The following is a 14,859-nucleotide window of genomic DNA, read 5'->3' as shown; positions in this document are numbered from 1 at the left end:
AGGACCTTTACAAAGGATCCCTTCTCCAACCTCATGCTGAGCCACATTTGGCCCTCCTATGCCCACATATCCTCACGCATGTATATATTGTGCACACCCAGATATACTCAGTGGGGGAGGTGCCAGGGCACTGGGATGAGGGGGTTAACAGGGAAGGACAGGATTTATCTCTGGGCCATGATTTCCTCAGAGACCCAGGTGTCCAGGGTGCCCCCCCAATACTGGGCCTGTGGCCAGTTGCATTTCTTGGTTGTCACGTGGTTTCCCAGCCTAGCTGGGCCAGGGGAGGAGCAAGATCTGGGGTTAAGAGCTCCAAGCCCTAGGTTAACCAGAAAGGGGCAGACAGGTGGACAGGTCTGGTCCCTCTTGAGTCCTCCAGCCATGAGGCTCCTCTCGGGGCTGATCTGGGCATCCAGCTTCTTTGTTTTGTCTCTGCAGAAACCCAGGTGCTGGAGGAAGGATGCTGGAGCGCTTAAGCAGGGCCAGGGCTGGTGAAGGGAGAGCAGGCGTGTGGGGCCCGACTCGGGAGAGGGGCGGAGGGCCCGAGTGGAGGCCAGCTACCGACCCTGCCCGTTCTCCCTAGGCTGCTCCTGTTTTCTCCTTCCGTGGTTCACCTGGGGGTCCCCCTGTCGGTGGTGGTGCAGCTCCAGGATGCTCCCCCTGGACAGGTGGTGAAGGGATCAGTGTTCCTGAGAAACCCATCCAGCCTGAGTTCCCTCTGCTCCCCAAAGGTGGACTTCACCCTCAGCTCAGAAAAAACCTTCATACTCCTGAGCCTCCAGGTAACGACGCCCCTCCTTCCTGCTGCTGCTTGGCGCCTCCTGCTCTGTTCCCTCTGCCTTCCTATCAGTGTGTCTCTTCTCACAGGCTCCCTTCTCTCCCCGCCTTCTGTCTCCTGGTCTCCTTCCCTGTTTCTGTCTTCGGCTTTTTCCATATGCTCTGTCTCTGACCTTCTCCCTCTCCCTCTGCCTGTCCTGACAGATCCCCCTGAAAGGTGTAAAAAACTGTGGCCTCCATCGCCTCCTCAGAGGCCCTGAGGTCCAGCTGGTGGCCCAGTCGCCATGGCTGAAGGACTCTCTTTCCAAAGAGACAAACGTTCAGGGCGTCAACCTTCTCTTCTCATCTCGCCGGGGGCATCTCTTTCTGCAGACTGACCAACCTGTTTATAACCCTGGCCAGCGGGGTAAGCCTCAGCCCCAGGGCCTCTACCTTGGACTCCCAGCCTGCTCAGGGCACATTTGGTGCCCCTTAAGTGAGATAAACTGAAAGTGCCACATAGAAGGGCTGTTTAGCAAATATTTGCTCTCCCTGGAAGGGGTGGGGCCTGGGCCGTTGTACACGAACTCCTGCTCACCTCTCTTGCTCTCCCAGTTCGGTATCGGGTCTTTGCTCTGGATCAAAAGATGCGCCCCTCCACTGACACCCTCACGCTCATGGTGGAGGTGAGTCTCCGACCTCTGACCTTCCTAATCAGCCAGGGCCGCTGATCTGGCCTCCCACCCACAACCACTTCTCTCATGGCAGAACTCTCACGGTCTCCTTGTGCAGAAGAGGGAGGTGTATGTTCCCTCCTCCATCTTCCAGGATGACTTTGTGATCCCAGACATCTCAGAGTGAGCTCTCCCACCTGGGGATGGTCCCCTGAAAACCAGCCCAATTCTCATTTCCCCCAGCTCAGGGTCAAATCCTGAGAACCCTGAGCTCTGGGTTACCCACACAGTCAGCCCTCTTCTCAGGGACCCAGGCCACTGGCTCTCTGTAGCCCTCTTGCACAAGTGGGCTGAGGTCCTCCATCATCTGTCCTCAGGCCGGGGACTTGGAAGATCTCAGCCCGATTCTCAGATAGCCTGGAATCCAACAGCAGCACCCAGTTTGAAGTGAAGAAATATGGTGAGAGCTGAGTCATGAAGGCCAGTCAGCTTCTTTCCTGAAGGGGATGAGGGGAGGAAGGAGAGGCGGGGGGAGCAGGGCAGTCTGGCGGGAATGGGTGCCACAGCCCTGAGGGGAAGGGAGCCCTGGAAGGGTCCTTCCGCTAGCGTGTGACCTAGCCGCCTCTTCACCCTGGGTCAGTCCTTCCCAACTTTGAGGTGAAGATTGTCCCTGGAAAACCCTACATCCTGTCAGCACCTGGCTTCCTTGGTGAAATCCAATTAGACATCCAAGCCAGGTAAGTCCCTCCAGCCCATGCTGGGCCTGCCACCAGGGTCCCTATTCAGTGTGAATGTTCTGTGGAGCCCCGTTCCCCCCTTGCCCTGTCCCTCCCTCCCAGACCATTCCATTATTTCCTGCTGCCCCCGCCCACCCTCTTCCCACTCTCTGTGGTGGCAGGTACATCTATGGGAAGCCAGTGCAGGGAGTGGCCTACGTGCGCTTTGGGCTCCTGGGTGAGGAGGGTGACAAGACTTTCCTTCGGGGACTGGAGAGTCAGACCAAGGTAGGAAGGGAGGTGGGCAGGTGAGGTGAGGAGGGTGAGGGAGGGGAAGGAAGCGATGTGGGGGACAAATCTCACCTTATGCCCTGTTTTCTTCTGTCCCAGCTGGTAGATGGCCAGTGCCATATCTCCCTCTCAAAGGCTGAGTTTCAGGATGCCCTGAAGAAGCTTAATGTCAGCATTACTGACCTCCCAGGGCTGCGCCTCTATGTCGCTGCAGCCATCATTGAGTCTCCAGGTAAGTGGCTTCTCCTGATTCTAATCCCAGACCCTGGCCTCTGATCTCCGAGCTGACCCTCTGTTCTCCAGCACCAATACCTCTCCTACCCTTCTCACCCTCATCTTGGACCCAAAGCCAGGAAGGACTGGGGAGACTGTGTTTCTCCAACTGTGTTTCTTGGTGGTTTCTGGGGAAGGATACCTTCCCCCCGTTTCAGTGTTTTTTTTTCCGCCCATCCATTCTTCTGCCCATTCATCTATCCAACCATCCCTCCAGCAGACACATACTTCGTACCATCTGTGTGCTGCGTGCTGTGTTGTTGTCTCCTCAGCAAACCTAGAGATGATATGAGATGGACTGCACCCTGACAAGTTCACTGCCCTGTGGGTGGGGAATCAAGCTATGCCCCCCTGCTCTCCAGTGCCTCTCTTCCTTGGTCTCTGTCCCCCACCTCGCTCCATCCCATGTCTTGCAGGGGGGGAAATGGAGGAGGCAGAGCTCACCACCTGGTGTTTCGTGTCATCTCCCTTCTCCTTGGACCTTAGCAACACCAAGCGACACCTCGTGCCTGGGGCCCCCTTTCTGCTGCAGGTTTCTTCTGGAGGGGGAGTGTGAGTGGGGTGAGCTGGTGTTGGTCAGGAGGGCACAAGGCCTCACTGACGGTCTCTTTTACCTGTTCTTCTGCCACGCACCTAGGGCCTGGTCCGTGACTTGTCGGGCTCCCCAGCCTCTGGCATTCCTGTCAAAGTCTCTGCTACCTTGTCTTCTGGATCTGCATCTAGACCCCAGGACCATCAGCAAAACACAGATGGGCGTGGCCAAGTCATCATTCCCATAGTCATCCCGCAGAGCACCTCAGAAGTGCAGCTCTTGGTAGGACTCCCACTCACAGGAGAGGGCGGGGGAAGGAAGGAGGGGCCAGCTGGACTCCCAAGCACCTAGGTCCCAGGCTATGGGCAGAAGCTGGGGGTCTGGGTCCTTGCCAGGGACTCTACCCCGCTGCCCCCCTCTCCAGGTGTCTGCAGGCTCGCCCCACCCAGCCGTAGCCAGGCTCATCGTGAGAGCTCCGCCCTCGGGAAGCTCCAAGTTTCTGTCCATCGAGCGAGTGGATCATCGACCTCCTCGTGCTGGGGACACTCTCAGTCTGAACCTGCGCGCCATGGGCATCAGTGGGGACAGCTTTTCTCATTACTACTACATGGTGTGCAAGAGCCGGGCTGTAGAGAAGGGCAGGGGTGCCGGGAGGGCCTCAGGCTGGAAAGAGGCCTTGGGGTGGGGGCGTATTTCAGGGCTGGCCAAGTGCAGTGAAGAGGAAATTGCTCTTGCCCCAGATCCTATCTCGGGGCCAGATCGTTTCTGTGAATCGAGAGCCCAGGAGGACCCTGACCTCAGTCTCCGTGTTTGTGGACCACCACCTGGCACCCTCCTTCTACTTTGTGGCCTTCTACTATCATGGGGGCCTCCCAGTGGCCAATTCCCTGCGGGTGGACGTCCAGGCTGGGGCCTGTGAGGGCAAGGTAACTGGCATCGGGAGAGATGGCATGTGTGTACATTTGGGGGTTAAGAGAGAAAGAAGACAGGGAGATTGTAAGCAGGGCATGGATTTCATTTGAGGTATACTGAGAACACACAGGACTGAGAGAAGCTCCCCCAACTCTGACTGCTCCCACCTCCCACCTCTGCCAGCTGGAGCTGAACGTGGATGACAGCAAGGAGTATCATCCTGGGGAGACTGTAAAGCTCCACCTGCAAACAGATTCTCCAGCCCTGGTGGCGCTGGGAGCTGTGGACACGGCTTTGTATGCTGTGGGTGGCAGGTCCCGCAAGCCCCTCGACATGGACAAGGTTTGTCAAGACCCTCTCCCCAGCTCTCCTGCCCCTCTATGGCTTACTCTCCTGCTGCCCCAGGCCCTAGGTCCAGTCCCTGCATCCTGCGAAGGCTCCCCATGGGCTTCTCCCAGTTTTCTCTCAGGCCTGGCCCCCTGGTCTCTATTTCCCCACTCTCTGTATCTTTCGCATTTGTCCTGTAGCTGAGTGGCTGATCTTGCCCCTCAGTATCTCTACAACATCCCGGCCTCTTCTTGCCAGGTCTTTGAAGTTATGAATGGCTATGACCTTGGCTGTGGTCCTGGGGGTGGGGACACTGCCCTTCAGGTGTTCCAGGCAGCAGGCCTGGCCTTTTCTGATGGAGACCAATTGACTTCAGCCAGAAAGGGTGAGAACAGAGGAGGAAAGGGAGTGGATGGGAGGGAGATCAGGAAGGAGGAGGGGCCCAAAGGGTAAGATGGGAGGAAGAGGTGTGTCAAGGGCTGGGCCAGGGACCCTGTGCTTGGCTGCAGTCCTGCTGTCTACCAGGTCTTAGCTGTCCCAAGGAGAAGAAAACCCGGAAAAAGAGAAATGTGAACTTCCAAAAGGCGATTAATGAGAAGCGTGAGTTGTGGGCTCCTCTGAAGCTCTCCACTTGGTCCCAAGGGTCAGGATGGGGATCTGCCTCTTAGCTTCTGTGCTCCTGAGTAGCCAGTATATGGTGTTTTGGGCCAGAGACCCAAGTCCTGTGGTTGAGGTGGATGGAGGCACTCTCCATTGGCCCCTCTCGAGCTCCCAGGCACTCAGGGTGGGTCCTTGTATATCCAGAGGTCAGGGTGGGGGATCAGGTGTGTCTCCTTTCAGTTCCCCACACTTACCCTCCCCTGGCCCTGCAGTGGGCCAGTATGCTTCCCCATTAGCCAAGCGCTGCTGCCAGGATGGGCTCACCCGGCTGCCCATGACACGCTCCTGTGAGCAGCGGATGGCCCGCGTGCAGCAGCTGGACTGCCGGGAGCCCTTCCTATCCTGCTGCAAATTTGCTGAGGGCCTGCGCAAGAAGGCCCGGGCCAGGGGCCAAGTGGGCCTTGCCCGAGGTGAGGGGTGGGGTGGGGTTGGGGGGCAGGCAGGGGCACCTGAAGAGGCAGAATGGCCTCCTCATTCCTTTGCACGGTGGTCCCCCAGCCCTGGAGATCCTGCAGGAGGAGGACCTGATGGATGAAGATGACATTCCTGTGCGCAGCTTCTTCCCAGAGAACTGGCTCTGGAGAGTGGAAAGAGTGGACCGTTTCTACCAGTGAGGGGGTGTGGTGGGCCTGGCCTCCAATCTGGGCCATGTCTGGGGCCAGCCCAGCGTGTGATGGAGCTTTTCCCATGTTCCACCACAGATCGTCACAGCTGCTCCCTGACTCTCTGACCACATGGGAGATCCATGGCGTGAGCTTGTCCCAAAGCACAGGTGAGGTTGCCTTGCCTGGATGTCTGGTCTCCCCTCTTCATATCACTGCCTCCCCACCCCGCCGGCTCTCTACTTAGCCCTTTGCTCTTAGTATAGGATGCAGAGCAGAGAACTGAGGAAGTCTGCCCTGGCACCAGGGCTAGGGGCCTAGGGAGCAGGGGCTGGCAGAGGCAGAGCTGCTTACCCCCAACCCTCCCTCCTGGGGCCCTGGGGCCAAGATGTCCCCAGGGCTCTGACCTTTACCCCTCTCTCCATGTTTCCCCACCCATCCATCAGGCCTCTGTGTCGCCACCCCGGCCAGGATCCGAGTATTCCGTGAATTCCATCTGCATCTTCGTCTGCCTGTCTCTGTCCGCCGCTTTGAGCAGCTGGAGCTGCGGCCTGTCCTCTACAATTACCTGGATCAAAATATGACCGTGAGGCCCTGAGGGAGCCTGAGCACCCTGGGGGTGCGGGTGAGGGCTGAGGAGCCTAATTGGGCTGGAGCTCTGCATCTCCATCTTCTTGCCCCCAGGTGAGCGTCCACGTGTCCCCGGTGGAGGGCCTGTGCCTGGCTGGGGGCGGAGGGCTGGCCCAGCAGGTGTTGGTGCCTGCAGGCTCTGCCCGGCCCATTGGCTTCTCTGTGGTGCCCATGACAGCTGCCGCTGTGTCTCTGAAGGTGGTAGCTCGAGGGTCTTTGGAGTTCCCTGTGGGAGATGCAGTGTCTAAGATTCTACAAATTGAGGTGAATGGATACCCTTGAATCCAGGTCGGGCTCCCAGATTTACTCCTGACCCCCGACACCCTCTCTGATGGCCAGACCGAGGTCCCGGCATGCAAAGCCAATGCCTGTTTACATCTTCCACAATTCTGAGCCAACTCTCCGTGTACAAATTCCAAGTCTTGGGAAATCTGCACTGGGATGGGCAGGCTGGAGTCCTGGGTGAACTCTCACATCTGCGTTTCCTCTGAGACAGAAGGAAGGGGCCATCCACATGGAAGAACTTGTGTATGAACTCAACCCCCTGGGTGAGTGATCCTCTACCCCAGCTGTCAATGTCTGAGGGAGGTTGTAGGAGGTGGGGGATATGGGCAGCAGGACAGACTGCCAACTTCTCCCATCTCCCCAGACCACCGAGGGCGGACCTTGGAAATCCCTGGCAACTCTGACCCCAATATTATCCCTGATGGAGATTTCAGCAGCTTCGTCAGGGTCACAGGTGGGAGTGTCCTCCAGTCTCTTCCTAGTGGCCATCCTTGGATTCATGAGAAAACTGGGGATGGCTGTTTGATCCCATGACCCTCTCACCCTGGGTCTCTAGACCTGCTCTCTGATCCTTAACCCTCTCCCTCCCCTGTAGCCTCAGATCCACTGGACACTTTGGGCTCTAAGGGGGCTTTGTCACCAGGAGGCCTGGCTTCCCTCCTGAGGCTCCCCCAGGGCTGTGGGGAACAGACCATGCTCTACTTGGCCCCAACCCTGGCTGCTTCCCGCTACCTGGACAAGACAGAGCAGTGGAGCACCCTGCCTCCTGAGACCAAGGACCGCGCTGTAGATCTGATCCAGAAAGGTTCTGGGTGCAGGGGCAAGCATGAGTGGGGGCCGAGACAGGGCAGTTAATGGAAGATGGGCAGCCCCAGTAGCTAGAGGGGTGAAGAAAGGGGGTACCTAGTGGCAATGGGTAGCATGGCCTCCAGCATAAATAGCAGGAGAGTGAGGGTCACCTCAGCAGCTGCCTCTCCTCTCCAAGGCTACCTGCGGATCCAGCAGTTCCGGAAAACAGATGGTTCCTATGGGGCTTGGTTGCATCGAGACAGCAGCACCTGGTAATGTTGGGAGAGTGGTTCTGGGTCTCTGAGAGGGTCCAGGGCTGGTGGCGGAAGAGCCAGGTATGATGGGGGGTTAAAGAATCAGGTGCCTGTGCGAGAGGGACTGTGTCCCCTACAGAGACCAGTCCCTATACCCAGGCCTCCCTTCCTCCCATCTAGGCTCACGGCCTTTGTGCTGAAGGTACTGAGTTTGGCTCAGGAACAGGTGGGCGGCTCACCTGAAAAGCTGCAGGAGACGGCCAGGTGGCTGCTGTCCCAGCAGCAGGCTGATGGTTCCTTCCAGGACCCCTGTCCAGTTATCCACAGGGCCATGCAGGTGCGGGGCTGGGGGCTGGGGGCTGGACCGAAGAGCACAGGTGGGAAGACTCCCCCTGCCCCTTGTCCTCCTGATCGACATCTCCTTTTCTCCGTCCTTCAACTAGGGGGGCTTGGTGGGAGATGATGAGACTGAGGCACTCACAGCCTTTGTGGTCATTGCCCTTCATCACGGGCTGGCTGTCTTCCAGGAAAGAAGTGCAGAGCAGCTGAAGCAGGGAGTGGTAAGGGCACCCAGTGTCCACCCTTTGTTGGCCCCAGCTCTCCTCCTTTCTCTCCAGGAACCCAGGCTTCCAGCCCCTGGACCTTCCTCCCCACTTTCTCCTAGGAAAACTCCATCTCAAAGGCAAACTCGTTCTTGGGGGAGAAAGCAAGTGCTGGGCTCCTGGGTGCCCATGCAGCAGCCATCTCAGCCTATGCCCTGACGCTGACCAGGGCCCCAGAGGACCTGCAGGATGTTGCCCACAACAACCTCATGGGCATGGCCCAGGAGACTGGTGGTGAGAGTCGGTGGGGGGGCTCCTGGCAGTAAGCCTGAGGCTTAGGGGACCTGGGGACCCCTGAGTTGTGCCTGAAGGGAGAAATCGAACAAAGACCCTGAGAAGCAATGAAAGCAGAGGCAGGGACGATTGGGGTGGAATCGGGAGAGCACCACAGGGGGAGCATCAAAGGGCTAGGCAACAAGGGTCCTCACCCCTTCACCTATGGGTCTCGCTTCACTTCCAGACAACCTGTATTGGGGCTCAGTCACCGGATCTCAGAGCAATGTTGCATCGCCTACCTTGGCTCCTCACAGCCCAACAGACCCCGTGCCCCGGGCCCCAGCCGTGTGGATTGAAACCACGGCCTATGGCCTGCTGCATCTGCTGCTTCGGGAGGGCAAGGCAGAGATGGCTGACCAGGCTGCAGCCTGGCTCACCCACCAGGGCAGTTTCCAGGGGGGATTCCGCAGCACCCAGGTAGGGGTGCCCCCGGAGCTCTGAGGTGGGTGGTCCTAAGACCAAGTACCTGAGGCCTGGCCCACCTCCCCAGGACACGGTGATGGCCCTGGATGCTCTGTCTGCATTCTGGATCGCTTCCCACACCACTGAGGAGAGGGAGCTCAATGTGACTCTCAGCTCCATGGGGCGCAATGGGCTCAAGTCTCACGTGCTGCAGCTTAACAACCACCAAATTCGGGGGCTGGAGGAGGAGCTGCAGGTGAGCCACTCCCTCACCTTGGTTGCCATGACTCCTGGGCCCCCTGGGGCTGGGCCAGAATCCATCCCCAGTCCCACACTCCTGTGGACCCCACCACAGCTCCTCCTGGTATCCTTATGGGAAGACTTCTTGGCTGTGTGACCTAGACAAGCACCTAAGTTCTGAGCTTCATTTTTCTCATTTGAAAATAATCTATGCAGCCTCTACCCAACAGAATTTTTAGGAGGTTGAAGTGAGATAATGCATGTGAAGGTGTAAACTGTGTGGAAATGTGAGGGGTGGGGGATTGTCTTCAGGGAGGAGGTGAGTGGGAACAGCAAACTGTGTGTCTGTGGTGCCCTTCTGACATCTTTCTCTTTTCTGCTCCTGAAAGTTTTCCTTGGGCAGCAAGATTAATGTGAAGGTAGGAGGAAACAGCAAAGGAACCCTGAAGGTGAGAGCCGGTGTGCTGGCTCCCTGGGCCCGGCAGGGAGGCGTCCTGATGGGAGGCTGTGAGCAGAACTGGGGGTCAGGGGAGGAGGACTCCCTAGGGCTGGCATCCTGTGCTCTGTCTGGGCTGCTTTCCCCTCCCTCTGGTCGGTGCCTCGTCCCTCTCAGTGCTGATGGTGTACAGTCCTATTATATCAACCCAGGCCTCTCCTCTGTGCCGCGGGCCCCACGTGTCCCTGCCAGCACCTCACACATACCATGTCCCAAACCCTCCTTCCTCCTGTGTCCCTGAAGGAGCCCCTTCCCCAGAGGAGCCCAGCCACCATTCTGGGGCCAGCTTAGTGCTCCACTCCCTGAGCCCCTCCTTGTGGTCCCAGTAACCCCTCCTCTGCTCCCTGCCACCCAGGGTCCTTGTCACTTGTTTCCTGTGCTCTGTGCTGAGGCAGCCTTGGGACTTCTCCTTGCCCCCATGATGCACCCCTCTGATGCACAGTCCACACTGCAGTGAGACCAGCCTTCTGAAACACCAGTCAGATTAGCCTTGGAAAAAGTCAGACTCTTTCACACACACAATTGGGCCCAGACAGACAGATCCACTCATCTACACAGATCTCCTTCCCTTCAGTGTGCTTCCCTGGCTTCTTGTCCCATGTGACAAACTCATTCTCCTTCAATTCTTGGCCAGAAGCCTTTACTGAACTTTTCCATCCCAGCCTCCTCTGTGCACTGTGGAGAGTGCTTGTCACTGGGGGCTGGCCCTGGTCCTGCTCTTTCGCATTGTCTAACCCAACAGCTGGGCCATTCATATTTATGGACTGGTTTCGGTGGGAGATGAGAAGGGGCCAGAGGCCTCAAATCCCTTAGCCCAGGGAGATATCCCTAGGTGTGGCCCTAGAGAGAGTTCTGTGGCCCCATATGTCCTGTGTTCTCTCCCTGCCCCTTGCTGAGCCAGGTCCTTCGTACCTACAACATCCTGAACATGAAGAACACGACCTGCCAGGATCTTCAGATTGAAGTGACAGTCACGGGCCATGTCGAGTATATGAGTGAGCACTGGGATTGGAGGCTGCGGGGCCCTGAGGGGACTGGTGCCGGGTCCTGAACCACAGTGCCACCCCTGCACAGTGCAAGCAAACGAGGACTATGAGGACTATGAATACGATGAGTTTGGAGACGACCCAGGGGCCTATTCCCAGCCAGTGACCCGCCTGCAGCTGTTTGAGGGACGGAGGAGCCGCCGTCGGAGAGATGCACCCAAGGTGGCTGATGAACAGGAATCCAGAGTGCAGTACACGGTGTGCATCTGGTGAGTGCAGGGGGCTCAGTGGGCACCACGGCCACTGCTGCATGGGGAGAGGGAAGCAGGACCTAGGCCGGGGCTGTGGGTCTGCAGCCCAGCACAACACGTGTTTTTGCAGGCAGAATGGGAAGGTGGGGCTGTCAGGCATGGCCATTGCAGACATCACTCTCCTGAGCGGGTTCAACGCCCTGCGGGCAGACCTGGAAAAGGTATGGTCAGGCCCCTTGTGCCCTCAGGAGCCCTGCCCCAACCCCCCAAGCTCCCCAGCTGCTGAGCTCTGTCGGGTGCAGGGCCCAGGGCCACCTCCCTGTGACCATCTCTCCTTCCCACAGCTGACCTCCCTCGCTGACCGTTATGTGAGTCACTTTGAGACCGAGGGGCCCCACGTCTTGCTGTACTTTGACTCGGTGAGCAAAGAGAGGCAACACAGAGGGAATGGGTGGCATTAAGTTTACTGAGCACGTGTTATAAGTTTAGGAGCCAGCTAGTCAGTGGCCCGTGCTCTTAGAACTTGTGGTATGAGCAGGGAGACAGACAAGAGTGTGTCCAGCAGTGTTATGGTTGGGCTGCTGGGGAGGCCACGCTGCCTTCTCTTGGGTGGGGGCTGAGCCCCTACTGCAGCTGGATGGGCCAGAGCCAGGTGGCAGGAAAGGGCTTGAGAGTGAACCATTCATAAGGTTGAATTTATTCAACTTTGGGGGGCTGCCTTTATTTTTTGTTGTTGGTGACCTTCCTAGGTTTTCTTATTTTGTTTTTTTATTTAAAATGTATTCTCTTTTATATAGTAATGATGGTTATAGATGAGTTGTTTTTGTTTCTTTGTGACCTTATTTGGACAAAAACAAAGATTAATCAACCTTCTGATGGCTTTCAAAGGTTTTTTTGAACATTTACTCTAAGTTCTTGGAAAAATGTGAAAAAGGTGTGTTAATACGTAACTCCATTAGCCAGGTATTTGGGGGTCAGGAAAGGCCCTCCTGCTCAGTGCAGACACTCAGACCCTGTTAGCCTCAGCAGCCAGGCAGAGGAGTCTGGTTGAACACAATGGAAAACAAGGAGCCAGGAAGATTTCTGGGCAGGGAGTTGACCATTCAGCAGCCCAACTTAGGAGGGAAACTGGCAGGGTATTGGACTGGACTGGACCAGTGTGGGTGTGAGGAAAGGGGTTTGGGCCTAGAGCATGAGCAGTGGAGTCGTGGAAGACGGATGGAGTAATAGCACCTACCACCACGTTACGGTAGATAAGGGAGGCCCAAGTTGCATCAATGACAAAGTGAGGCTGTCAGGAAAGTGAGTGGGTTTGGGGGCAGGCAGAGTAAATTTGGAGAACTTATATGTCCTGCAAAAAATCCTAATGTAAGAATAAGGTTGAGTGTTCAGTTTGGGAATCATCAGCCTGGAAGGGTTTGGTGAAAATCAGGGCTATGAGACCACCCCCTCTAAGGGGCCACAGGGGGAGGAAGGGGAAAGCCAGGGATGGTGCTGCGCCTCTGTGGAGGAAGAGGAGGGGTGTCAGCAGTGACCAGCTGAGAGCTGGGAAAGGCCCGCAAGCTAGCCTTGGGCTTAGGGAGAGTTTCATGCAGAATGTATCCATACATGAGACCGTGTAAGGGGCCCAGACACTGGATACTGGGATGAGGTCACCATCTGGGCAGTGAAGTCAGCAGAGACCTTGGGAGCAATTTTTAGAGCCCTGGCAGCTAGAAGGCATCAGAATGCGGTGGATGTTAAAGACCCACAGGATCCAGAGAGATCAAGGGAATAGCCTGCAGAGCCCAGGGGTGAGCTGACCTCCCCTTCTCCCCACCCCTGTGCCAGGTCACCACCCACCGGGAGTGCGTGGGCTTTGGAGCGGTGCAGGAAGTGGCCATAGGGCTGGTGCAGCCTGCCAGTGCAGCTCTGTATGACTACTACAACCCTGGTGAGTGCTTTGGGGACATTTGGGAGTTTTGGGGTAGGTACCCCCACGTGGGCCATTGGGAACTGGGGCAGGGAAGGGTGGCAGGGGAGTCCTGTGGCTACATGGGACTGGGGAGGCCAAGGGGGGGTGCCCTAACTCCCTTCTCTGCTTTTCTCCAGAGTACAAATGTTCTGTATTTTATGGGGCACCAACTAAGCACAAACTCTTGTCCACACTGTGCTCGGCTGATGTCTGCCAGTGTGCTGAGGGTGAGACCCAGGGCCTGGGGCAGGGATGGAAAGCTGGCATGGCAGAAGCCTGCACTGTCTCACCCGGGCCCCTTGACTTCAGGGAAGTGCCCTCGACAGCGTCGTGCCCTGCAGCAGGGGCTGCAGGATGAGGATGGGTTCAGAATGAAGTTTGCCTGCTACTACCCTCGTGTGGAGTACGGTCAGTCTTCCTGCTGGGCCTGGTCCTGACCCGCTGTCAAGGTCCCTCTGGTTGTGCATGCTCCTCTCAGGCCTCTTTGCTCTGACACCACTGTGCAGCCCTCTCTGCCTCCGGGTGACTAACCTTCCCTCCCTTCTCCTACAACTCCCTCTTAGGGTTCCAGGTTAAGGTTCTCCGAGAAGATGGCAGAGCTGCTTTCCGCCTCTTTGAGACAAGTATCACCCGAGTCCTGCACTTCAGTACGAAGGGAACAGATGGGTGGCAGGACTGGGGGACCTTGGGGTGCTGAGGTCTGCCCTTGGGGGCTGGCTGCCTGGAATAGTGAAAGTTCAGAGAGTCTGAACTCAAATCCCCTTGGCCTCTTAGAAGCTCTGGGCTTGTCCATAAATAGGAAAGCAGTCGCACTACCACCCCTTGGGAGTGCTTAGGGTTAAATGGAGGATTTCAGAAAGCCTCTGGCCCCAAGCTCGGCCGGTACCTTCTCTTCCCCGCTGAAAACTGTTGTGCACCGTGTCCCCTCAGCAAAGGATGTCAAGGCCACTGCTGGTCAGACCCGGAACTTCCTGGTTCGAGCCTCTTGCCGCCTTCGCTTGGAACCTGGGAAAGAATATTTGATCATGGGTTTGGATGGGACTACTCATGACCTCAAGGGAGAGTGAGTTCTCTGGGTGCCTGGTCTTGCTCTTCTTTGCCTTGTGAGGGAATGGATTCTGGCACCTCAACCCTGACCTCCTGCTCTCTCCTTCCTGCCCATCCTCCATACCCTTGCTGACTGCCCTTTTGCCCCTGCAGCCCCCAGTACCTGCTGGACTCGAATAGCTGGATCGAGGAGATGCCTTCAGAACGCCTGTGCCGGACCACCCGCCAGCGGGCAGCCTGTGCCCAGCTCAACGACTTCCTCGAGGAGTATGGCAGTCAGGGGTGCCAGGTGTAAGGGCTCTCCCCCACCTCCTCAGGAAGAGCCCGAAGCGGGGAGTGGTGCCGCCTGGATGGTTGTGCATCCTGTCCCCTGAACACAGCCCCAGGGCAGGGCCAGGGATTCAATAAAGGCATTTGGCAGCAAAGTGTCAGTGTGTGTCTTCAGGACTGACAGCAGTGACCCCACTGTCCCTCCCAGGTTCTGGGAAGCCCAGTCCAGGCTTTGCCTAATTTTAGGCTCTCAGAGCCTGCATGACCCTTGGGGTGTCCAGCTCTGCCTGAACCCTTCCAGATGGCTTACTGGGAGCTCAGTCCATCTCAGGACCACTCAAGCAGACTTGTGACCCAACAGCCTGCACCCTGTGGATCAGCATCCACACTGAGGCTGCCCTTTGGCTATGCCTGGAGGGCATGCCACTGCCTCGATGTAGCCAGTCACTGCGGCCCCAAGCAAGGTGTGTGCTCAGCCCACACCTCAGCTCTTCTGCCTTAGGAGCCGCAGCTGTCCAGCCACACATCTCCCACTGTGTCCTTGTGCAGTTGACAGTTCTGGCATCAGTTGCATTTAGGTTTTAGGTCTGTTGAAGCCTGCTGACAGTTGATCGTTACTGTGACATTAGGTGAC

General features: G+C 57.2%; 1 protein-coding gene across 1 annotated transcript; it reads left to right on the top strand.

Annotated features, from left to right (window-relative positions):
• Positions 1–291: 291 nt before the first annotated feature.
• Positions 292–14,380, top strand: C4A (complement C4A (Rodgers blood group)). Its single transcript, XM_036875482.2, has 41 exons — positions 292–446; positions 584–782; positions 982–1,183; positions 1,372–1,442; positions 1,525–1,613; positions 1,808–1,890; positions 2,071–2,167; positions 2,329–2,434; positions 2,537–2,669; positions 3,127–3,242; positions 3,348–3,524; positions 3,667–3,852; positions 3,983–4,168; positions 4,338–4,496; positions 4,740–4,866; positions 5,007–5,081; positions 5,354–5,551; positions 5,640–5,751; positions 5,843–5,913; positions 6,190–6,329; positions 6,428–6,637; positions 6,870–6,921; positions 7,023–7,112; positions 7,254–7,463; positions 7,644–7,719; positions 7,882–8,038; positions 8,145–8,261; positions 8,366–8,537; positions 8,764–8,996; positions 9,070–9,237; positions 9,611–9,670; positions 10,619–10,712; positions 10,792–10,972; positions 11,085–11,175; positions 11,299–11,373; positions 12,785–12,887; positions 13,046–13,135; positions 13,218–13,316; positions 13,472–13,555; positions 13,839–13,971; positions 14,109–14,380. Exons 1-41 carry the CDS (start codon positions 382–384, stop codon positions 14,248–14,250), a joined length of 5,229 nt encoding a protein of 1,742 aa, XP_036731377.2. The 5' UTR covers positions 292–381; the 3' UTR covers positions 14,251–14,380.
• Positions 14,381–14,859: the final 479 nt, after the last annotated feature.

The sequence above is a fragment of the Manis pentadactyla genome, chromosome 16 (assembly GCF_030020395.1).
Source record: "Manis pentadactyla isolate mManPen7 chromosome 16, mManPen7.hap1, whole genome shotgun sequence".
NCBI classification, from domain to species: Eukaryota; Metazoa; Chordata; class Mammalia; order Pholidota; family Manidae; genus Manis; species Manis pentadactyla.
Note: the sequence above shows the minus strand (reverse complement) of the source record. Positions and strands in the feature narration are given on the sequence as shown.